At 40.8% G+C, this 26222-nt stretch overlaps 1 protein-coding gene across 1 annotated transcript in view; it reads left to right on the plus strand.

Moving 5' to 3' along the window:
• EFHC2 (EF-hand domain containing 2) overlaps positions 1-26222 on the plus strand; it is a 248392-nt gene that overhangs the window by 19281 nt on the left and 202889 nt on the right. Inside the window, exon 2 of the mRNA XM_055563252.1 lies at positions 24300-24488. Within this exon, the coding sequence (XP_055419227.1) occupies positions 24300-24488 (189 nt within the window). The remainder of the gene's footprint in view (positions 1-24299; positions 24489-26222) is intronic.

Raw genomic sequence — 26222 nt, forward strand, 5'->3', positions numbered from 1 at the left:
ATTGCTGGGCAAGGAGAGATAAGAAAGCCTTCCTCAGCGATCAATCCAAAGAAATAGAGAAAACAACAGAATGGGAAGGACTAGAGATCTCTTCAAGAAAATTAGAGATACCAAGGGAACATTTCATACAAAGATTGTTGGATATGGGGTTTACAAATATTTTCTTCCAGTCTGTGGCTTGAATTTTCATTCTCTTAAAACAAGGCTAGAAAATATGTATACATTTTTAAAGATAAAATACCACATGAATCCACACTGATATTTGAAATGCTAATTAAGGATTACAGAAATTTTGTTTAACTTCTTTGATTCTTTACTTACATTGAAAATCTTGACTCATAAAGACATTACCATAATTACTTGCTTTTGTGCATACATGTGTGTCTGCTTGGTTGTTTCTGACTCTTTGCGACCCCATGGACTGTAGCCCACCAGGCTCCTCTGTCCATGGAGTTTTCCAGGCAAGAATACTGGAGTGGCTTGCCATTTCCTACTTCAGGGGATCTTCCTGACCCAGGGATCGAACCCACATCTCCTATATCTCCTGCATTGCAGGCAGATTCTTTACCATTGAGCTACCTGGGAAGCCCAATTATTTGCTTTATCCTACCATAAATAAGAGGCTTCCCTGGTGGCTCAGACAGTAAGGAATCTGTCCATGATTCAGGAGACCCATTAGTCATTCAGTTCAGTTCAGTTCAGTCACTCAGTCGTGTCCGACTCTTTGTGACCCCATGAATCGCAGCACGCCAGGCCTCCTTGTCCATCACCAACTCCTGGAGTTCACCCAAACTCATGTGCATCGAGTCGGTGATGCCATCCAGCCGTCTCATCCTCTGTCGTCTGCTGGGGTCCAGCCCCAGTGGATCCAGGGAATTCAAAGCGGGGACCAGGAAACAATAGATCAATTAAGTGTTAATTAAAGATATAAAGAGTGGTTAAATAAGGATAGCTCATCAAAGAAATTCAGTGGAGGAAAGAGGCTGAATAACTTGGTTTACATGGAAAGCCAATAAAATTCCAAGACAAGGAATTTGCGTCACCTACGTAGGCCCCAGGCGTCCTCCCATTCTCCCGAAGGAGAGGAGACACTAAGACCTCCCCGGTCAGATCTTAGAAGCCCAGGCATAATTAGTAGGCTTGACAAGCCTCCATGTTCCAGATGGGAATTCAGCCTGAAAGTGAGAGAAAGGACGACATGAGGAGACCAGTCTTTCTAGGAACTGATCCCATTCTTTATTTTCCAGGGTCCCCTTTTATACACAGAGATGTAATACAAAAGTCACGCAGGGTCAGCAGTCCTGACTTTTATCAAAATCAGGTGCTTCATACAAATGTATACAAAGGTCTTAGGGTGTCACATCATCTTCTGGCCAGGGGGCCTGCTAACAATTTATGACCCTCTCCTTGTGACAGTGGTCAGTCAACCAGAACACTTATTTTTCCAGGGGTGATTATTCTTAAAACAGACGCCACCTTCCGAAGGCACCAGATAAAGTTACATTCCTTATAGGGTGAGGGTGTAGTGGGTTTTAATTAAGGAAAGAATTTGCTTAGCCTAAGGTCTAACGTGATTAATATCAAAGGTTAATACTTATTTCTTCTATATATTCATTAATGTGTATAAGGGGCAAGGGATATGGAGATGTAGCAGCAAATATTGGCTCAACAATGAAACCCTCCACCGGTATAATTCCTAACTAGCCCACTAATACTATACTAATAATTTTCTAACTTCTCAAAAGAATCTGTTTTTAGAAGGTTTAAAGTATCTTGTGCCTCTCATGGTTGGGAGGCTGTGAACAATCACATGTGGCCGGACAAACCTGTCAGGCAGGCTAGAGAAACTTCAGAGGAGTTTGTAGGTTGAAACACTCCTGTCACGCCCAGGAATTATTATTAACTGGAGCTGTAAGTTAACTCTTTTTCAGAGAGAGGTAGTGGGGGACAGCCCCCCATAAAGTCAGAGGTGTAGGTGAGAGCACAAAGCAGTAAAGTAGGCAGACTCTGGTTTTGGGGGCAGATGCTCGAGAATTTCTAGGGGGACTTCTGAGGCTCGATCCTGCCTTTGCATAGTATGCCGAGCCTCCTTCCTCATGACCTTTGCCACGGGCAGAGTTCCTCACACTGGCTCCTGGCAGTCGTTCCCTTCTCCTCCTGCCCCCAATCCCTCCCAGCATCAGGGTCTTTTCCAATGAGTCAACTCTTCGCATGAGGTGGCCAAAGTATTGGAGTTTCAACCTCAGCATCAGTCCTTCCAATGAACACCCAGGACTAGTCATTAGAGAAGTGTAAATTAAAACCACAATGAGATATTGCTTCATACCTACAAGGATAGATATAACAAAAAAAAGGTAATACCAAGTGTTGATGAGGATATGTAGTAATTAGAACCCTCTTATACAGAAGAGTCTGCAGTTGCACAGAAGTTTAAACATGCAGTTACTGTATGACACAACACTCCTAATTATATACCCAAGAGAAAAGAAAGAATTTATTCACAAAAAATGTGTACATGAATGTTCATAATAGCATTATTCATAGTAGACAAAAAGTAGAAACAACCCCAATGTCTGTCAATGGTAAATGGGTAAACAAATGTGGTATATTAATACAGTAGAATATTATTTAGCCATAAAAAGGAATGAAATACTGATACATGCCACAACATAGATGAACCCCAAAAGTATTATACCACATATGATATGTAAAAGACTCCATATTATATCATCTCATTTATGTGAAATGTACAGAATAGGCAAATCTATAGTAACAGAAAGATGAATAGTTGCCTAGATGTATGTGTGGATGAAGGGAGGAAGTGGAGAGTGACTGCTAATGGGTATGGGTTTTTTTTTTTTGATGATGAAATTACTCTGAGATTATGACGAAGATTGCACAATTTTGTAATTATAGTGAACTCCATTGAATTGTATATTTTAAATGGGTGAACTTTACAATAGACATTTATTTTGCTTCCATAGCTTAGCTATTGTAAATAATTCTGCTATGAACATTGAAAAAGTGAAAAGTGAAAATGTTAGTTGCTCAGTTGTGTCTGCTCTTTGTGACCCCATGGACTGCAGCAGCCAGGCTCCTCTGTCCATGGAATTTTCCAGGCAAGAATACTGGAGTGGGTAGCTATTCCCTTTTCCAGGGTATTTTCCTGACCCAGAGATTGAACCTGGGTCTCCTGCACTGCAGACAGATTCTTTACCATCTGAGCCACTGAACATTAGGGTGCAGGTAATCTCTTTGAATTAGTGTTTACATTTTCTTTGGATATATACCCAGATAAGGAATTAATGTTCAAAATATATAAACAGCTCATATAACTCAATGTATAAAAAAAAAAAACCCAAATAGTCTGATTTAAAAATGGGCAGAAGCATCTCAGTAGACATTTTTCCAAAGAAGACATACAGATGGCCAATAAGCACATGAAAAATATACTCAACATTGCTAATCATCAGGGAAATGCACATCAAAACTACAATGAGATATCACCTCACATCTGCCGGAATGGCTATCATCAAAAAGACCACAAACAAATGTTGGCAAGGATGTAGAGAAAAGGAAACCCTTGTACACTGCTGGTGGGAATGTAAATTGTTTCAGCCACTATGGAAAACAGTATATGGAGGTTCCTCAAAAATGCTAAAAATAGAACTACTATATGACATATAAATTATACCTCATGAAACTGTTAAAAAAAAAAACAACAGCCAAAGAAAGGAGTTGGTGGGGGTGTATTGCTGGACAGTCAAATGATCGGTGTTTACTGTGCCAGATCACAGGATTGTTTTGATTTACTTTTCAGTTACTCATTCCTGTTAACTTTTGAAATGTCCTTGAAATCACATGATTTCAGACTGAGCCACTTTGTTTGAGAGCTTTTTTTTTTTTTTTGCCATGCTGCATGGGTTGTGGGATCTCTGTTCCCTGGCCAGGGATTGAACCTGGGGCATGGCAGTGAAAGCACCTAATCCTAACCACTGGATCACTAGGGAGCTCCAGATTGGGCTACTTCTTGTGACTGCTGTTCATACTTTGGAAATGATGTAAAACTCTTATTGCTCTTGCTAAATATTAATTTGCATTTCAGAAAGCAAAGTCTCTTTGCCTATTCAGGTATCAAATATGTGATTTTGGTTATTTTTGTATTCTGTCCTGAACTTTATAGTGACTTAATCTAAATTATCTCATATGGTAAGAAGTCTAGAGATGTGACAGTTTTAGGTTTAGACAGTGGATGATGAACGTCATAAATGGCTCCGATTCTTTTTATCTCTCCATTTCACCATCTTCAGAATGTTGGGTTTTCTTTCTTAGGCTTGTAACTTCATGGTTGAAATATGGTTGCCTCAGTTCCAGACATCACAACTTCCTATAACCATGTTCAAGACAAACAGGAAGGAGGGATGGGGTAAGGCTCTTATATCAGAAAACAATGTGTTTCCAGGCTGCCAGGAGGTTTCTGCCCTACATCTTATTGTCTAAACTTCAGTCACTTGGCTATCCTTTGCTACAAGGAACATTGGGAACTTGGTTTTTCACCATCTATTTTTGGAGCTGGGAAAGAGAAAAGGGAACAAACAGTGGCTGTTGGGAGCCAGCAAATTTTGTTTGCCACACCAGCCACAGACTCAGTACCTGTGAGTCTAAATGCTCTTCTCAGCCTTAGCATCCCTTTCTTTAAACTTTTTTGTTTTTAAATTATACAGGTAACATGAGTATATTGGGGCTTCCCAGGTGGCTCAGTAGTAAAGAATCCACCTGACAATGCAGGAGACCCAGCCAGGTTTGATCCCTGGGTTGGGAAGATCCCCTGGAGCAGGAAATGGCAACCCACTCCAGTATTCTTGCCTGGGAAATCCCATGGACAGAGGAGCCTGGCAGGCTACAGTCCAGGGGGTCGAGAAAGAGTCGTACATGACTTAGTAACTAAACAACAGCATGAATATATTATTAATATCATTGTAAAAATTCAAACAATACCATCTTTTCTTAACAATGTTCTTTTTCATAATGAAAAACAAACCTAACACTTCAGTTAAACCGGTGAGCTTACTATCTATCTTTTGAATATATTTTGGACTTTTCCACTCAACTCTTGGTTTATTTGCTCCTTTCCCCAATGGCATTCTCGTACCTTTCCTCTTTTCCATCCAGATGCTAGCCTTCCCTTGAAACTTGTCTCTTATCCCCCTTCATTAAAACCTTCCCTGATCATCTCAGCAGAAGCCGTCTCTCTGGCTCCATAACTGTGAACACTCATATTGTCCAGACTACTCATTTGCCGCCTTACTGGCTGTGTTGTACTTTGCATTCTTAATGTGTGATTGTAACATCCCTCAGCCAACTGAGAAACCCATTGTTGAGGCCCTTTGGGTTGGTCTTCCTTACCCAGGGCAGGCCCTCAATAGGTGCCTGTCAATTGCCCCTGTCTACCTGTAGCAGCCATGCCTAAAAGGTAGCGAGATAGATGCAGTTTTGGGAGAATCATCTCTGGAATGCTTCTCGCCAGTGTCTTCCACTGATGCCGTGTGACAAATGCTTCTTCTTTTAGCAAGAGTGAATATAAAGGAGGAAGAAAGACATTTGCTTTTGTGACATAAATCAGCAATAAGCCTCTCAGGATGCATTACAAAGCAGCCAGGACATCACATAGATGTCACCATGCAGGTTGTGACCCAAAGCCTCTCTGCCATGCAGTGGGATGCTCCTTTTTCCTTGTTAGCATCCAGTTTGTTTTTTTCTGGAGGCAGCAGATTTTTTCTCTGAACATTCATCAGGCAGTGCCCTGTAGGAGACCAGTCTCCCAAGAACAGGATTCCAGGTATGCAGGAGTGCAAATGTAAAGGGATTTCTTGGTTCATTTCCTGAGGAGGTTTTCCCGGTCAACTTTGTAGGGGGGATTCCCCGAAGCAAAAAAAGAAAGGAGAGGCAGACATTTTCACTCTCTCATTAACCAAAGCCCCAGAATGCCCAAATTTGACCTGGGAACTCCACTATGACAAAGTGACAAGTTCGGCCAGTTGAAGACCAAACAAATTCTTTGCTTTCCTGACTATGTGTTTGGCATTTCAAAGAAGGGAATGGTCACGAACTGCTGGAGTTTTGGGGGCTATCAGGTCAGTTCACATGGCTGAATGGTTAATTTAGACCATCTTCTCTTCTTCACTTGCCTTTGGTATTTGAAACAGAGATGTTTGTTTTGTCATTTATAGGACTGTGTTTTATCTCATTTCTGTGAGACATCAGTCATTCATTGCTCATCTGTATTCATGTTCATACTTAGTACCTTATAAAAGGCAGCTGAGTAGAAACTCGCCTTGTTACTGAGGAAAGTAAACCCTCTCTTGCCTTTTATTGTTAATGGAAAATTTTATGGAGATGATTGTAGATTTACATGCAGCTATCAGAAACAATACAGATAGAGCCTGTGTATACTTTACCCACTTTCCCATTGGTAATATATTGCAAAACTACTATAGTAGCACAACCGGATATTAACATTAATATAATCTGTCGATCTTATTCAGATTTTCCCAGTTTTATTAATACTTGTACTCATTTGCATGTGTGCATTTTATCGCTACAGTTCATCACATGTGTCGGTTACTGTGGCCATCTTGACAGTGAAGGTGCAGAACGGTTTCATTATCGCAAGGATCTCTCCTATTGCTCTTTTATAACCATACTTTCTTCCTTCCCATCAGCCTCCCCCCACCCCTTACCCCCACTCCTGGTCCTGCTGTTCCCCACGGCTTCCCTAACCCCTGTTCTCCATTTCTAAAATTGTATTACTTTGAAATATTACATAAATGAAATCATAAAGTATGTACCCCTGGGGATTATTTTTATTTCTCACTTGGCATAATTCTCTGGAGCTTTATCCAGGTAGTTGCATGTATCAATTGTTCATTTCCATTGCTGAGTAGTACTCTGTGTGTGTACCACAGTTTCTTTAACAGTTTACCTGTTGAAGAAGTTCTTGCCTATTTCCAGCTTTTGGTTGTTATGAATAAAGCTTTTACAAATATTCATGTACAGGTTTTTGTGTGGACATGTGTTTTCATTTTCTGGGATAGATGCCTGAGAGTGCAATTGCTGGATCTTATGATAATTGCCTGTTTAGTTTTATTTAAAAAAACCTAGCAAGCTGTTTTTGAGAGCAAATGTACCATTTTACAGTCCAGCAACAGTGCGTGAGTGATCTCGTTTCTCTGCATCTTAGTTAGCATTTAGTGTTGTCACTGTGTTTCATTTCAGTTATCTCGATAGGTGTGTAGAGATATCTCATTCTAGGTTGAGTTGTCATTTCTCTGATGGCTAATGAGTTGAATATCTTTTCATGTGCTTATTTGCCATCTGTATATCTACCTTGGTGAAATGTCTTTTTATGTCTTTTGCCTGTTTCTAATTGGATTGTTTTGTTTAACTGTTGAATTTTAAGAATTCTTTATACATTCTAGATACTAGCTCTTTCTCTAAGATGCGGTTTGCACATTTTTTTTCTCCCAATCTGTAGCTTGTCTTTTTGTCCTATTAACTCTTTTGCAGAGCAAAAAAAATTTTCAAGTTTTAATCAACTCTAATTTATCAAATTTTTTCCCTTTATGGCCACACTTCAATAGTAAGCCTAAGAGCTCTCTGCTCAGCCCTAGATTCTGAAGTTATTTTCCTATACTTTTTCCTAAAATTTTTGTAGTTTAACACTTTCTGGGCAAGTCTGTGACCTGTTTTGAACTAATTTTTGTACAAAGTGTGAAATTTAGGTCGAGATTCATTTGTTGAAAAGGATAGCCTTCCACCATTTAATTGCTTTTACAACTTTGTAAAAAAAAGTCATTTGAGCATATTTGTGTGGGTTTCATTCTGTTCTCTATTCTGTTCCTTTGAACTATGTCTATCCTTCTGCCAATGTCATGCTGTTTTTATTCCTGTAGTAATATGTGTGTGTGTGTGTGTGTGTGTTAGTCGCTCATTTGTGTCCAACTCTGCTTCCTCATGGACTTTAGCCTGCAAGTCTCCTCTGTCCATGGGATTCTCCAGGCAGGAATACTGGAGTGGGTTGCCATTTCCTCCTCCAGGGGATCTTCCTGACCCAGGGATCCAACCCACGTCTCCTGTGTCTCCTGCACGGGCAGGCGGATTCTTTACTACTGAGCCATCTGGGAAACCCATATGCTTTACATAAGATTAATAATCTTATTCTGTTTAAAAAGGGCATTAAAGCAAGCTTTTAAAGACTAAATGCATTAATTTGTAATACTTTATATTGCAAGTAATGGAATACCTGACCAGAGGCTTAAACAAGAAGGGGTTTATTTTTTTCACCAAGCAGGGAGTCTGGAGGTAGGTGGCTACTGGCACACATTTAAAAGCTCTACTTTGAGCCAGTATCTCTGCAGTCCTACCCACCTTCCTGCCATGATCCCAAGATGGCTGCTGTAGCTCCAGACATTATGTATACATCTCAAGGCAAGAAAAAGTGAGCTAGAGGTAGGATCACTTGTATTTCCTTGGCTTAAGAGGACAAAAGCCTTTTCCAGAATCCTAGAACAGAACTCTGAAAAGGAGGCTGAGGAAGCAAGTGGAGTGTTTAGCTTTATCTAGCTTTTAAATGGAGTCCAGCAAGGGAGAAGGAATTTGGGAATGGATGTACTAATCTGCTAGGGACTTCCCAGGTAGCACTAGTGGTAAAGAACCTGCCTGCCAATGCAGGAGACTTAAAAGATGTGGGTTTGATCCCTGGGTTGGGAAGATCCCCTGGAGCACAGCATGACAACCCACTCCAGTATTCTTGCCTGGAGAATCCCATGGACAGAGGAGCCTGGTGGGCTGCAGTCCATAGGGTGGCAAAGAGTTAGACACGACTGAAGCACACTGATTATGGTTTCAGTGTGTCTGCCCTCGATGGCCTCTCGCAACACCTACGGTCTTACTTGGGTTTCTCTTACCTTGGATGTGGGGTATCTCTTCATGGCTGCTCCAGCAAAGCGCAGCCGCTGCTCCTTACTTTGGACGAGGGGTATTTCCTTACCGCCGCCCCTCCTGACCTTGAACGTGGGAGTAGCTCCTTTCAGCTTTCCTGCGCCCATGCAGCCACCATTCCTCGGACATGGGGTTGCTCCTCCCGGCTGCTGCCCCTGGCCTCGGGTGGGGGGTAGCTCCTCTCAGCCGCTGCTGCGCTGTCGCAGCCTGGGACTCTCAGCTGCCACCCCTGACCTCAAATACATGGTAGCTCCTCTCAGATGCAGCCCCTGACCTTGGACGTGGGGTAGTTCCTCTTGGCCACTGCCCCGACCTCGGACATGGGGTAGCTCCTCTTGGCCATGCTTCTGCAAGGTCCGTCGCAGCCAGCGCCCTTCTGCCACGCGGTCTGTCACTTATATCTACTACTATCTACTACTACTATCTATGGCACTTATATCTACTACTGCGGGCAGGAATCCCTCAGAAGAAATGGAGTAGCCATCATGGTCAACAAAAGAGTCCGAAATGCAGTACTTGGATGCAATCTCAAAAACAACAGAATTATCTCTGTTCATTTCCAAGGCAAACCATTCAATATCACAGTAATCCAAGTCTATGCCCCAACCAGTAACGCTGAAGAAGCTGAAGTTGAATGGTTCTATGAAGACCTCCAAGACCTTTTAGAACTAACACCCCAAAAAGATGTCCTTTTCATCATAGGGGACTGGAATGCAAAAGTAGGAAGTCAAGAAACACCTGGAGTAACAGGCAAATTTGGCCTTGGAATACGGAATGAAGCAGGGCAAAGGCTAATATAGTTTTGCCAAGAGAATGCGCTGGTCATAGCAAACACCCTCTTCCAACAACACAAGAGAAGACTCTACACATGAACATCACCAGATGGTCAACACTGAAATCAGATTGGTTATATTCTTTGCAGCCAAAGATGGAGAAGCTCTATACAGTCAGCAAAAATAAGACCAGGGGCTGACTGTGGCTCAGATCATGAACTCCTTATTGCCAAATTCAGACTGAAATTGAAGAAAGTAGGGAAAACCACTAGACCATTCAGGTATGACCTAAATCAAATCCCTTATGATTATACAGTGGAAGTGAGAAATAGATTTAAGGGCCTAGATCTGATAGATAGAGTGCCTGATGAGCTATGGAATGAGGTTCATGACATTGTACAGGAGACAGGGATCAAGACCATCCCCATGGAAAAGAAATGCAAAAAAGCAAAATGGCTGTCTGGGGAGGCCTTACAAATAGCTGTGAAAAGAAGAGAAGTGAAAAGCAAAGGAGAAAAGGAAAGATATAAACATCTGAATGCAGAGTTCCAAAGACTAGCAAGAAGAGATAAGAAAGCCTTTCTCAGCGATCAATGCAAAGAAATAGAGGAAAACAACAGAATGGGAAAGACTAGAGATCTCTTCAAGAAAATTAGAGATACCAAGGGAGCATTTCATGCAAAGATGGGCTTGATAAAGGACAGAAATGGTATGGACCTAACAGAAGCAGAAGATATTAAGAAGAGATGGCAAGAATACACAGAACTGTACAAAAAAGATCTTCACAATCAAGATAATCACGATGGTGTGATCACTGACCTAGAGCCAGACATCCTGGAATGTGAAGTCAAGTGGGCCTTAGAAAGCATCACTACGAACAAAGCTAGTGGAGGTGATGGAATTCCAGTTGAACTATTTCAAATCCTGAAAGATGATATTGTGAAAGTGCTGCACTCAATATACCAGCAAATTTGGAAAACTCAGCAGTGGCCACAGGACTGGAAAAGGTCAGTTTTCATTCTAATCCCAAAGAAAGGCAATGCCAAAGAATGCTCAAACTACCGCACAATTGCACTCATCTCACATGCTAGTAAAGTAATGCTCAAAATTTTCCAAGCCAGGCTTCAGCAATATGTGAACCATGAACTTCCAGATGTTCAAGTTGGCTTTAGAAAAGGCAGAGGAACCAAAGATCAAATTGCCAACATCCGCTGGATCATTGAAAAAGCAAGAGAGTTCCAGAAAAACATCTATTTTTGCTTTATTGACTATGCCAAAGCCTTTGACTGTGTGGATCACAATAAACTGTGGAAAATTCTGAAAGAGATGGGAATACCAGACCACCTGACCTGCCTCTTGAGAAACCTATATGTAGGTCAGGAAGCAGTGGTTAGAACTGGACATGGAACAACAGACTGGTTCCAAATAGGAAAAGGAGTACATCAAGGCTGTATATTGTCACCCTGCTTATTGAACTTATATGCAGGGTACATCATGAGAAATGCTGGACTAGAAGAAGCACAAGCTGGAATCAAGATTGCCGGGAGAAATATCAATAACCTCAGATATGCAGATGACACCACCCTTATGGCAGAAAGTAAAGAGGAACTAAAGAGCCTCTTGATGAAAGTGAAAGAGGAGAGTGAAAAAGTTGGCTTAAAGCACAACTTTCAGAAAACTAAGATCATGGCATCTGGTCCCATCACTTCATGGGAAATAGATGGGGATACAGTGGAAACAGTGTCAGACTATTTTTTTTGGGCTCCAAAATCACTGCAGATGGTGATTGCAGCCATGAAATTAAAAGACACTCCTTGGAAGGAAAGTTATGTCCAACCTAGATAGCATATTCAAAAGCAGAGACATTACTTTGCCAACAAAGGTCCGTCTAGTCAAGGCTATGGTTTTTCCAGTGGTCATGTATGGATGTGAGAGTTGGACGGTGAAGAAAGCTGAGCGCCGAAGAATTGATGCTTTTGAACTGTGGTGTTGGAGAAGACTCTTGAGAGTTCCTTGGGACTGCATGGAGATCCAACCAGTCCATTCTAAAGGAGATCAGTCCTGGATGTTCTTTGGAAGGACTGATGCTAAAGCTGAAACTCCAGTACTTTGGCCACCTCATGCGAAGAGTTGACTCATTGGAAAAGACTCTGATGCTGGGAGGGATTGGGGACAGGAGGAAAAGGGGACGACAGAGGATGAGATGGCTGGATGGCATCACTGACTCAATGGACATGAGTTTGAGTGAACTCCGGGAGTTGATGATGGACAGGGAGGCCTGGCGTGCTGCAGTGCATGGGGTCGCAACGAGTCGGACACGACTGAGCGACTGAACTGAACTGAACTGAAGCAATTTAGTATGCACGCATGTACTTATCAGCTACAATGAGCCAGTGATGTTAACTGACTTTGGTGGAAATCTTTAGAATTCTTTTTATTGATTGGTGCTCTGAGTTTAAGTATTTAGAGGGAAAAAAAAAACCAGTGTTTTCTGAGGAAGGGCTGCACAACTTTCTAGATCTTACTGATTTAAGTTTATTTTTTCCTTTACCGATTTAAATACATTATTAAATATATAAAACCAGCCTTATTGTTACATTGAGTTGATGGCTGAGAATCATGAGCAGAACATTTTTCCAAGTTAGGATTGGAAAGAGAAGAAAATTAGTTTAAAAATGTTTGAAGTTTTCTTTGACATGACTTTTTAAAATTTTCACATTTGGGGTTTCTTTTTGAGTGATTTAGTTTTATTAATAAGTAATGATAGCTTTCATGCTCCTCTGGTCCTGAGCTCTACCCAAGGCAATTTTGTTATTATTTTCTCTGGGGGATTCATAGGATTTGCTCAGTTACTTCTTTTTCTCTATAAAAGTACAGAAAAGAAGAAAAGAGAAAATGAATTTCTAAAATAAATATGCTCTGAAGAGAGAGGTAAAAAAATTCTATTCATGGAACAGAAACAAACTAGTCCCAAATCTAGTCAGACAGGACTACCTATGAATGATGTGTGTGTGTGTATGTGTGTGTGTGTGTTACCCCATGGACTGTGTACCCTGCCAGGCTCTTCTGTCCTTGGGACTTTTCAGGCAAGAATACTGGAGTGGGTTGCCATTTCCTCCTCCAGAGGATCTTCCTGACCTGGAGATTAAACCCACTTCTCTTGTGTCTCCTACATTGATGAGTGGATTCTTTATCACTGAGCCACCTGGGAAGTCCACCTAAGAATGATAGTTTTACATATACATTACCATATGTAAAATAGATAAGCAGTGTGTTTGATGTATGATGCAGGGCACCCAAAGCCAGTGCTCTGTGACAACCTGAAGGGATAGGGTGAGGAGAGAGGTGGGAGGAGGGTTCAGGATGGATGGGGACACATGTATCCTATGGCCAATTCATGTTGATGTATGGCAAAAACCATCCTGATATTGTAAAGTAATTATCCTCCAATTAAAATAAATAAATAAATATAAAAAAGAATCATAGTTTTAGGTAATTTGGTATCAGATTTTCCACCAACCTCAAAAAGTAGTTAGAAAAGTAAGTTTTGTTGACATATATTAAAATATTAAATATTAACTGGCTCTCTTCAGGCCCTGAATTTTTAGTAACTTCTGGTGGCTGTAAACGGGTATCTGCAGTACTCTCTAGTACCTATTCTGCTTTTAAGAGATTGAGTCTAGGTCCAATTATCTGATCTGTTCCCTCCCTCCCACATCATGGTGGTCATTTTTGTTATTACATTTGTCAAAAGTGAAAGTGGTAATTCAACCCTGATGACTTAAGCAAGGGGAGATCTATTCCTTTTCTCTAAGAGGGCACACATAATGCAAGGCCTAATATTTGTGGGCTCAGGTATTGAGTTTTCATCCTGGATTCACTATTTATATTAGTTGACTGGCGTTGGGCAAATTACTTAAACTCTGTTCCTGAGTATCCCCATCTTTACTCAGAGATTTTTTTCTGATAATCAATTCATGGGGTCGCAAAGAGTCGGACACGACTGAGCGACTGAACTGAACTGAACTGATCACTTCTAAAGTACTTAGAGGACTGCTACACATGTCAGCTTTTGGCTATGAGAATGGTATTTACATGTGCAAAGATGTGCTTCTAACTAATGGTGGCCCTAATGACCTGTCAGGTTCTTACCAAACACCTTATTCTTCTTGCCTTGGTCATAGCAAGGTTGTCAAGCATCTGGGCTTTGGATGCAGTCTGCTGCTGCTACTGCTGCTAAGTCGCTTCAGTCGTGTCCGACTCTGTGCGACCCCATAGATGGCAGCCCACCAGGCTTCCTCGTCCCTGGGATTCTCCAGGCAAGAACACTGGAGTGGGTTGCAATTTCCTTCTCCAATGCATGAAAGTGAAAAGTGAAAGTGAAGTCACTCAGTCGTGCCTGACTCTTAGCAACCCCATGGACTGCAGCCTACCAGGCTCCTCTGTCCATGGATTTTCCAGGCAAGAGTACTGGAGTGGGGTGCCATTGCCTTCTCCGGATGCAGTCTAGGTAGAAACAAAGAGACTCTGATGTGCTGGAGCTCTGAAAGAGATTATACATGCATAAACAACTCCCAATACTGGTGATCATAACCTGCTTCTTAGTTTGGGTTAGCTTTATGGTTTTTATGGTGGTCCTGGCAACTTATGATTATTTACTAATCAATTCAATCATGTGATAAACTGCTCTTCCAATCTCTAGCAACAGAGAAGGGATGGTGGGACCAGTTATTAATGTGATGTGAAACATCAAGGAGAGTCTGGCTTTGGCTGCTCCCTTTCTGGTGGTGGCACTGTAAGTGTGATGGGACCCAAGGAGTTGAGGTATCAAGGAACACTGGATCTTTGGATAATATGTTCCTGATGTTATCATTTGCTAAGACATTTGCCTAATCTCTTTACACTGAGATTGAGCACCATTTCACAGCTACCATGGCATAGGGCAGGTTGACATCTGATCCTAAGAGATTGTAATGGCAAATCTCAAGCTTGTGTATATGTATGTGTATGTTGGGAGGGGCAAACATTTGAAACAGGTCCCTATGTACTTTTATATCATACCAAACAAATACTCCAAGCAATTAGTTTCTGAGCTATAGAATTTTGAATTGAAATTTCAAGTTAATATTCTGATAGTGCAAAAATGGAATTTTTGCATGCTGTGCTGATGAAAATAATGATGTCAGTGAACTTAAGGAAGCATAGGTGTATTGTTGTTGATTGGGGTTTGGATGTGTGAATTCACAACTCACAAATCAAGAGTTTTGGAAAGAATTTAGTAATAGTTCCTTTCATGTTAAAAGTATTCAAGAATCTTGTCTGGCTGACTTGATTTTACTTAGCAAAAGATTCGAAAATATTTGACAATATCTAGCTAATAGTCGGAGAAGGCAATGGCACCCCACTCCAGTACTCTTGCCTGGAAAATCCCATGGACGGAGGAGCCTGGTAGGCTGCAGTCCATGGGGTCACTAAGAGTCAGACATGACTGAACGACTTCACTTTCACTTTTCACTTTCATGCATTGGAGAAGGAAATGGCAACCCACTCCAGTGTTCTTCCCTGGAGAATCCCAGGGACCGGGGAGCCTAGTGAGACACCGTCTATGGGGTCGCACAGAGTCGGACACAACTGAAGCGACTTAGCAGCAGCAGCAGCAGCAGCAGCTAATAGTCTGCATAGAGAAATTGCTCATCAATTTAGCAAGAACTTGATTGAACTACGTTCTGAACTTTACGCATTGTGGTTTCTCTTCAGTTTTCATCGCACTGGTAGTTTAGAAAAAGGCCCCCTTGTATGGTATACTTAGTCATTGTCACTAGCTGGATAGAAATGTATTGATAAGGGTTCATAGCACTTGTGTAGGTGTGTGGTGGGGGAAGCCCTTTGCTTCTTCCAGTCTCTTCTCTTTGCCTTGCTGCTGTGATGGTGGCCAGGAATGGGAAGGCCAGCCTTGCTGAGGGCTCTTCAGGCTCAATCCAGTGCCTTAGTTTCCTTCAGAAATTTCAGAAATGAGAAACTCAGCCAATGCTGTTACATCCATATTTGGGAGCTGCAGCAATAGATAGGCTAAGAAGCCAGGTGATAGAAGTACTTTGTTGTCCTTATTGCTTTTTCTGCTCTCCTTCCTACCCCTTCCCAAGTGGAAGTGAGGCTAGCATGAAACTTGCAAGTCACCTCCCATGTCTCTTTCTTTCTTAACACACCCGATCACACATGTTGGTTTCTTTACCTGATGTCTACTGTAGTAGTGCTTCTCCAAGTGTGGTGTTGTATCTGTGACACTGAGAGCCTTTAGAAACTTCTGTAGCAAATTGACCTTGCCATGATATCTGAGGGTGTGATCAGTGAGCTTGTAAGTTTTTATGTATTTGTTTTTATTTCAAATTTTTATAATTAATTTTATTGTATTCTATAAAAGTATCAGTCTGAGATGATTTGAGAAAATAAACAATCAAACTTGCCCTTCCTCAATGAGAGTTTGAAGGTCCTGTCCCATATGATGTCCTTTCCTTCCCATTCCCATTGTCTTTACCCTCTTCAGGCCTTTCTCACCTTGTATCTGCTTAGCTGCACTAGCAGCTAACTTCACCTGCCTACTTCTCACTTCTCATTCAAATCCATCCTTTTTTTTTTTTTAATGTCAGGTGGAAAGAGGTGAATTAATTACATTTCTTCATTTATGACACAATGCCATCATTGATTTGTGCAAGGTCTCTCTCTTGTTTTATGTATTTTTATTCCTTATCATTCCCAATCCCTAATCTCTTTCCCTTTCGACTTTATATAGGCTTCCATACAGATGTCTTTGATATACATTAAAAAAAATTAATTTTATTTTTGGCTGTGCTGGGTCCTTGTTGCTGTGTGCTGGCTTTCTCTGGTTGTGGCAGTCGGGAGCTACTCTTCATTGTGGTGCACAGGCTTCTCATTGCCGTGACTTATCTTGTTGCAAAGCATAGGCTCTAGGCGCCCAGGCTTCAGTAATTGCAGCTCGAGTGCAGGCTCTAGGGTATGTGGCCTTCAGTAGTTGTGGCACACAGGCTTAGTAGTTGCGGCTTGTGGGCTCTAAAGCACAGGCTCAGTGGTTGTGGCATACAGGCTTAGTTGCTTCATGGCATGTGGGATCTTCCCGGATCAGGGATTGAATCTGTATCCCCTGCAATGGCAGGTGGATTCTTATCCACTGACCACCAGGGAAGTCCTGATGCACATTCTTGAATCTCTGTGTGTTCTTGCAAAATATGTAGCATTGTTTTTTAAAAATGTGCAAATCATATAGTATGCTACAGATACCATTTTTCACCCAACAGTATGTTTTAAGAATCTATGTTGCTATATGTACATCCAGTGCTGTTCTGCTGCTGCTAAGTCGCTTCGGTCGTGTCCAACTCTGTGCAGCCCCATAGACGGCAGCCCACCAGGCTCCTCTGTTCACAGGATTCTCCAGGCAAGAACACTGAAGTGGGTTGCCATTTCCTTCTCTCTCCAATGCTATGTGTCCTTCCCAAATCCGTATGTTGAACCCTAACCCCCCAGTGTGATGGTGTTTAGAGATGAGGTCATTAGGTTTAGATGAGATCATGAGGATGGGACCCCCCATAATGAAATTTGTACCCTTATGAGAAGAGACACCAGAGAGCTTGCTGTCTCTCTCACTGCCCTGTGAGGACACAGGGAGACATTGGCAGTCTTCAAGGCAAGACTAGAACCCTCACTGGGCAACTGAATTGGCCAGCACTCTTGTCTTAGACTTCCCAGGCTCCAGAACTGTAAGAAATTAGTTTCTGTTTCAGCCATGACATCTACGGTCATTTATTATGACAGCCTACATACGTCTGGTTTATTGCTTCAAAGAAGTGAAATGAAATGAAGATCCAACATAGTGTACTTATCCATGAAGCCATATTTTCTTATCCATTTCATCAACATATTTATCAAGCTTGTCTCCAACTTTCCCAAAATACAGTATGTCCCATATGTACAAACCTTCAAGTTGTGGGCTTTCAAAGATGCGAATGTGTGTTCTGTCAACACTAGGCATGAATGAAATTGTAGCTTAGACTTACAAACTTACTTTGTTGGACTTCCAAATTGGACTTATGAATATGCTCTTTGAATGGAACTTGTTTGTATGTAGATGACCTACTGTACCATTGCACATTGTCATATATCTCCATTTATTGGCTACTGTGAGAATTTCTCTGAGATACATATCCAGGAGTAAGATTCTTGAATCATAGGGAATACACATCCCTAGTTTTGCCAAGTAGTACCACATTGCTTTCCAGAATGATAGTTAACTGTACCATCAGCAGAGCATTAGGGTTCCTGTTTCCTTCTTCTCCTGTCCAATTCATCCCATTTCTCCAGGCTCAAGACAGTATCCAACTACCCGAAGGACCTCAATACTGTTACTCCAGCCCATCAGTTTATGGCTCAGGGTAGATAGACTTACCAGAGATTAGGGTCAATGAGCTTAGATTCAGATACAGGCTCCACTATTTACCATATAACCATGGGTGTGCTAGTCAACTTGTCTCTGCCTCTGTAAAATGGCTGTAATAATGCCTATCACATAGTTTTGTGATGGCAAAATTTGGTAATGCATATAAAGATTCCCAGGTGGCAGAGTGATAAAGAATCCTCCTGCCAATGCAGGAGACCCAAGAGATGTGGGTTTGGTCCCTGGGTCAGAAATATCCCCTGGAGGAGGAAATGGCAATACACTCCAGTATTCTTGCCTGGAAAATCCCATGGACAGAGGAGCCTGGCAGGCTGTAGTCCACGGAGTTGCAAAGAGTTGGAGACGACTGAGTGACTGAGCATGTATGCAAATGGTATAGCTCATGGTAAGTGGTCAAAAATGGACGTCTACTGCTTCCTATTAGTTAATCTAAATCTTGACTCCTCGGCCAGATGGTGGGTTTCCTCTTCAAGGCACGGCTGAGTTTTATGCTTATTTTAAATACTATATCTGAAAAAAATAAATAAATAAATAAATACTATATCTGGCGCAAGGCTTCCCAGGTGGCACTAGCGGTAAAGAACCTGCCTGCCCATGCAGGAGCCACAGGAGAACTGGGTTTGATCCTTGGGTCGGGAAGATTCCCTGGAGGAGGGCACAGCAACCCACTCCAGTATTCTTGCCTGGAGAATCCCATGGACAGAGGAGCCTGGTGGGCTACAGTCCATGGGGTTGCAAAGAGTTGGACATGACTAAGTGACTTTGCATGCATGCATGCATATCTGGCAGAAAGTTAGGAATATAGTAAATGTTTAACAAACATTTGTTGGTTTGACCTGAGATGAGTTTGTGATTACCCAAAATACTTGCTTTGAAAGAGGGACATTATTATAAAATTCAATGTTATTCCACCATTCATTTTAACCAACCCAGCTTTTGCTTTGCTATGGTGATTTGGGACTGACTTATGGTAAACTGAGTATTGTGTGAGTGTGTGTCAGAGGGGAGTGGGGTGGTGGTGGAGGTTGTGGCAATGGATTCTCTATGGGACAGAGCCAGGCTGCCGGTCACCATCCTAACCACTGTCTCTAGCTTTCCTTCAGCAGCCTTCTGCCTGGGTTGTTTGTCTTCCTGGGGCATCTGTGTGGCCCTGACTCTCCTGAGCAAGGCTACTCAAGCCCTTCCCTGTTCTTCCAGGCTGCCTTCAATATAAGAAAAAATGAGGTCTTGTATTTTCCTTTTAATTTTTGGGTATTTAATTTTTATTAATATTAATTAATTTGTTGTTGTTCAGAGGCTAAGTCATGTCCAACTCTTTGTGACCCCATGGACTGCAGCACACCAGACCTCCTTGTCCTTCACTATCTCCCAGAGTTTGCTCAAACTTATTTCCATTGAGTCGATGATGCCATCCAACCATTTCATCCTCTGCCACCCTCTTCTCTTCCTGCCCTCAGTCTTTCCCAGCATTAGTGTCTTTTCCAATGAGTCGACTCTTTGCATCAGGTGGCCAAAGTATTGGAGCTTCAGCATCAGTCCTTCCAATGAGTATTCAAGATTGATTTCCTTTAGGATTGACTAGTTTGATCTCCTTGCAGTCCAAGAGACTCTCAAGAGTCTTCTCCAGCACCACAGTTCAAAAGCATCAATTCTTCAGTGCTCAGCCTTCTTTATATAACATTATATTAGTTGTAGGTGTAAAATGTAGTGATTCCATCTTTGTATATATCACAAAATGATCACAATAAGTCTGGTTAGCATCTACTATCACACAATAGTTACAAGTTTTTTGTTTTCTGGTGATGAGAATTTTCCAGATTTACTCTATTTGACACTCTTAAATATATACCAATAGTACAGTATTAACTATAGTCACCATGCTGTGTATTACATCCCCATGACTTATTTATTTTATAATTGAACGATTGTACATTTTGATCACCTTCACCCATTTTGCCCACCCCTACCCTCCACCTCTGGCAACCACCAGTTGGTTCTCTGTATCTATGAGCTTGTTTATTTTTTATTCTTTTTAAGATTCCACATATAGGTGCAATCATATAATACTTGTTTTTCTCTGTCTGACATTTCACTTAGTGTTATGCCCTTAGGGTTCATCCATGTTGCTGCAAGTGGCAGGTTTTCATTCTTTTTTATGGCTGAATAATATAATAATATTAATTCATCTGTCAGTAGCCACTTTAGGTTGTTTCTCTTTTGGCTATTGTAAATAATGCGACAGATGGACATGGGGTGTACATATCTTTTCAAGTTAGTATTTTTATTTTCTTTGAATAAATACCCAGAAGTAGAATTGCTGAGTCATGTGGTAGTTCTATTTTTAATTTTTAAAGGAACTTCCATACTATTTTCCATAGTGGCTACACCAATATATATTCTCACCACCAGTGCACAAGGGTTCCCTTCTCTCCACATCCTTGCCAACACTTGTTATTTCTTACCTTTTTGACAAAATAGCCATCCTAACACGTGTGAGGTGGTATCTCATTATGGATTTGATTTGCATTTCCTTGATGATTAGTGATGTTGCACATCTTCTTATGTACCTGTCGGCCAGTTGAATATCTTCTTTGGAAAAATATGTATTCACATCTTCTGTCCATTTTTTAATCAGATTTTTTGTTATTGAGTTGTATGAGTTCTTTTTATATTTTGGATATTAATTCCTTTTCATGTATATTATTTTCAAATATTTTATCCCATTTCATAGGTTGCCTTGAAACAAAGTATTTTTGAATTTCCTTTCAGACTTCCTGCCAATGCATCATGCTTTGCAAGAGGCTATTGCCCTGGATCTACATAATCCTGGCAAAGTATTCAAGTTCAAGCAGCAAATTCAGGATACTTGTTACCTCTGGAGAGGGAGACAAGGAGCATGAACTCTGAGAGAGGGCTTATATTTATTTTTAAAATATTTTATTTTTATTGGAACATAATTGATTTACAAGATTGTGTTACTTTCAGGTACACAGAGAAGTGATTCAGTTTTACATATATGGTGGGCTTCCTAGGTGGCTCAGTGGTAAAGAATCCACCTGCCAGTGTAGGAGATACAAGAGATGTGGGTTTGATCCCTGGGTTGGGAAGATCCCCTGGAGGAGAAAATAACAATCCGCTCCAGTATTCTTGCCTGGAAAATTCCATGGACAGAGGAGCCTGGCGGGCTACAGTCCACTGGGTCACAAAGAGTTGAATATGACTGAGCAGACACACACTCACACACACACACACACACACACACACATATAGCAAAGTGATTCAGTTATACATATATGATACATATGTTCATTCTTTTTTATATTCTTTTCTAATATAGGATACTGCATAATATCAAGTAGAGTTCCCTGTGTTATACAGTAGGTCCTTGTTGGTTATCTGTCATATATATAGTAGTGTGTTCATCCACAAATAATTGTATGATATCACTCATATGTGGAATCTAATTTTTAAAAAAACATACAAATGAATTCATTTACAAAACAGAAGCAGACTTACAGATATTGAAATCAGGAACTTGGGATGAGAGAGAGCTTTAATTGTATCTGAAATGTTCTATTTTTTTCTACAGGGCTGTGGTGTACATGGATGTTCATAATACGATATATGATACAACAAATATATTAATATATCACATATAAATATCATGTGATATTTATTATATCATATATCATGCATTATCATGGATATTATATTAATTTGAATTTGCTGCTTATCATTTATGTTGGGGGCCGGCGAGAGGCACTCCGCCCGTGGCAAAGGTCATGAGGAAGGAGGCTTGACATACGCAAAGGTGGGATCGAGACTCAGGAGTCCCCCTGGAAATCCTCGAGCATCTACCCCCATAACCAGAGCCTGCCTACTTTACTACTTTGTGCTCTTACCTACACCTCTGACTTTACGGGGGGCTGTCCCCCACCACCTCTTTTGGAAAAGGAGTTAACTTAGAGCTCCAGTTAATAATAATTCCTGGGTGTGATAGGAATGTTTCAACCTACAAACTCCTCTGAAGGTTCTCTAGCCTGCCTGACAGGCTTGTCCGGCCACATGTGATTGCTCACAGCCTCCCAACTGTGAGAGGCACGAGATGCTTTAAATCTTCTAAAAACAGGTTCTTTAGAGAAGTTAGAAAATTATTAGTATAAGTGTAATGGGCTGATTAGAAATTGTATTGATGAAGGGTTTTTCATTTGTTGAGCCAATGTTTACTGCTAAGTCTCCACATCCCCTGCCCTTATACACATTAATGAATATATAGAAGAAATAAGTATTAACCTTTGATATAAATCACATTAGACCTTAGGCTAAGTAAATTCTTTCCTTAACTAAAACCCACTACACCCTCACCCTATAGGAATGTAACTTTATTTGGGTGGTGTCTGTTTTAAGAATAATCACCCCTGGAGAAATAAGTGTCCTGGTTGACTGACCGCTGTCACAAGGAGAGGGTCATAAATTGTCAGCAGGCCCCCTGGCCAGAAGATGATGTAACACCCCTAAGACCTCTGTATACATTTGTATGAAGCACCTGACTTTGATAAAAGTCAGGACTGCTGACCCCGCGTGACTTTTGCATAACATCTCAGTGTATAAAAGTAGACCATGGAAAATAAAGAATTGGGATCAGTTCCTTGAAAGACTGGTCTCCCCATGTCTCTCTCTCACTCTGGCTGAGTCTCCATCTGGAGCGCGGAACCCACCATGCTTACTAATTATGCCTGGGCTTCTAAGATCCGACCGGGGAGGCCTCAGTGTCTCCTCTCCTTTGGGAGAACGGAAGGACGCCTGTGGCCTACGTAAGTGGTGCAAACTTCTTGTCTTGAAGTTTTATTGGTCCCCCGCGTAAACCAAGCTACTCAGCCTCTTTTCTCCACTGAATTTTCTTACTGAGCTATCCTCATTCTATTACTCTTTATATCTTTGATGAATAAATAATTAAATAGGTCGCCGATGCCGTCCCCGCTTCGAATACCCTGGATCAGCTGGGGCTGGACCCCGGCACATTTATATGCTTATATTATCCATAAACAACCCTGTGTTTTTGAATATTTTCAGACTTTATATAAGGTGAAGTGATCAAATTTTGTGTCCTAGCTTTTTTTTTCTTGATAGTTTTTGAAATCTGTCCATATTGATGCATATAATTTTAGATCTCTGTATTTATATTCCATTTTATAAAGAGAACACAATTGAGGTATCTTTTCTGCTACTGATAGACATTTAGATTGTTTCCTATTTTTCACTCTTACTAACACTGCTGTAACAAATAATCTGATTTATAGCTCCCCATGCAAGGGGCAGGAGATATTTAGAAGTGGACATGCTAGGTTTCTGGGCAAGCATATGCCTTTCACTTTGCTAGGTATTACCATATCTTTCCTCAGATTGATTTTTCTGCTTTACTTTTCTACTAGCAGTGCATGCACATTGGTGTTGGCCCCCATCTTTGCCAATCCTTGGAAGCATTATCTGGGCTTTGCCCTTTTCTGCTCAGATCCTCAGAAAAGATGTGAGGGGAAGTGGGGAAGAGGGAGGGCAAGGTTCTACAATTAGGAGGAGAATGTCAGCTCTGACAAATTTCCTGTGACACTTACTTTAATGAGGAAAAGATTTTATTCTCCATTTTGATGAAGATAATATTTCGATTTCTGTGGGAAAACTGTTACATTTTTTACTCTGAAGTAGAGAAGTTTCTTTTTTTCCCTCTGTTTGCATTCTTGGCAAATAAGTGGAATAGACCAATTAGCAAGTTAATGTCCTAAATGTTCACTTGCAGTAACAGTTATTTTGAAATGTTTTAAATAGCATGGAGCATTGGGTTTGTTCTTATTGCTTTTCAAGCTTTTGAATTTGTTAAAATGAATTGAATTTAAAATGAGGCACAAGTTTATGGTGAAGATTGATCATAATTATTTGCCACTCTAATTTGCATTTTGTAATGGGAAAAATAAATGATGGGAAATGTATTTACCTTTTAAAACAAATATGAAAAGGCAGAAAGAATAACTTTGGCCATTTTGGGTTGTCTCTTTTGTTCACAGATGGGAAAAGAGAAATTCCACAAATCTCAACACTGGGGCTTTTGCAACAATGTTAGGATGCTGGTGAGTGAAGATAAACCAGGAATAGGTGGAGAACTGCTTCTCGGACAGAAGATAAAGCCAAAATACAGTGTATTTCCTAAAGGAATGGGAACTGACTCACCGTCTTGGGTGGCTTTCAATAAACAGGTAAGTCACGTGACACTGGGAGACATGCAGTCTTAAAATGTTACATGTACCTAAATATTAAGTAGATTTGAGAAAATGAGTCCTCAACGTAAATGTTCATTTGAAATGACATAAAAGTACTCTAAACAAAGAAGAGTTATCCCTGATTCTGTTTCTGACCAGGCACATTGGTCACAGGAAGCCTAATGTTCATCACCTTTCATGGTGAATGCTTATCAACCATTCTCTTATCTCCTGTCCTGGACAGGATAGTGTCCTTCTATAGACAGTAAGGGTCTAGTCAGACTGCCACTTTTGCTTAGCGATTGCCATTAACTAAAGAATTTTGTGTGATTCTGAATGTGCCATTGAATGCAACAGGAAAATGCCTCCTTGTGTTTTCTCCATACTAATTATGGTTCCCCATCCTTGAAGACCAAGGGTGATAGGGCCAGAATTGTAGAAGTGAAGGAAAGAGGTGCCATTATTAGACAACAGTCTGAAGTTTTTGTGATGTGTGTTTGTGTGCATAACACATGCACATATACTGGCGTATTTACAATTGAAGTAGGCAGTCCATTTGAATATCTAAAAAGGGACTAAGAGCAAAGGGAGAAAACCCAAAGTGGCCAGTTGTTTCCCACAAGGCAGCTGTGTGGATATGCTCTGTTTTATCACACAGCCCTGTGTCACCATGGCCCCGCGGTCTGTTTTCCGAGAATTTGTTATTAAATTATTTAGGTCCTATAAATAAAAACTAACTCAGGACTAAAGAATTCAAACATTAGTATGCTAAACTTACCAGGTAGTTTTTAGCAGCCTTAACATGGGGATTAGTTGGCAATGCTTTGATTCCAATTAAAATGTCTTCAGATTTGGCAGAAGTGACATATTCCATGTCATCCAAGTTAGGGTCAATCAGAGCACACACTTCTTTTGAAGTCCAGTTCTGACACTTACGGAGATTTAACAGACCATGGGAAAGCTTCTTTCTTAGGAAACCTTCTCTACTTTGAATGTGGACCAATATTTCGCGCGCTCTCTTTTTAAAATTTATTTATTTGGCTGTGTGGGATCTTCATTGCATCATGTGGGATCTTGCACGGACTTTCTAGAGGTGGTGTGTGAGCTAAGAAGTTGTAGCACGTGGGTTTAGTTGCTCTGTAGCATGTGGGATCTTAGTTCCCCGACCAGGGATTGAACCCTTGTCCCTGGCATTGGCAGGCAGATTCTTACCCTCTGGACCCAACCACCAGTGAAGTCCTCAATATTTCTCTTTTTTGGATTATTTTTAGTATATACCTTGCTTAATGCTGGACCTAGGGTTCAGAAACACTTTCTGGGCTGACTTACTTGAATGGCTCATGCATGGTTTCCTGTTAATATCAATATTATAGGTGTTTGCACATCATCATTCTAGAATATTTAACTTGCAAGCATCAAAGAAAAGATTCTATTTTTACTTATGTCAAAAAGAGTGTATTGAGAATAGTTTAATCCTCCAACTAATAAATAATGTAGGCCACAATATATTAAACTATTCTCTTGTATTTAAAGTTGAAAATTCATTTTATTTCATGTTTTTCTCAATATTTAATATGTGCTTTTGAGTCTATTTTACAGTCTTTTAATTACTTATAAAATTGTGTAGAATATTTCATGAAGTTGGAATAATTTTAGCTTCAAACTACTTGAGAAAATGAAGAGCTTGCTCATTTCAGGCCTAACTAAATGTAACATAATTCAGTTATTTTG

This window comes from Bubalus kerabau, chromosome X, assembly GCF_029407905.1.
Source record: "Bubalus kerabau isolate K-KA32 ecotype Philippines breed swamp buffalo chromosome X, PCC_UOA_SB_1v2, whole genome shotgun sequence".
Taxonomy (NCBI): Eukaryota; Metazoa; Chordata; class Mammalia; order Artiodactyla; family Bovidae; genus Bubalus; species Bubalus kerabau.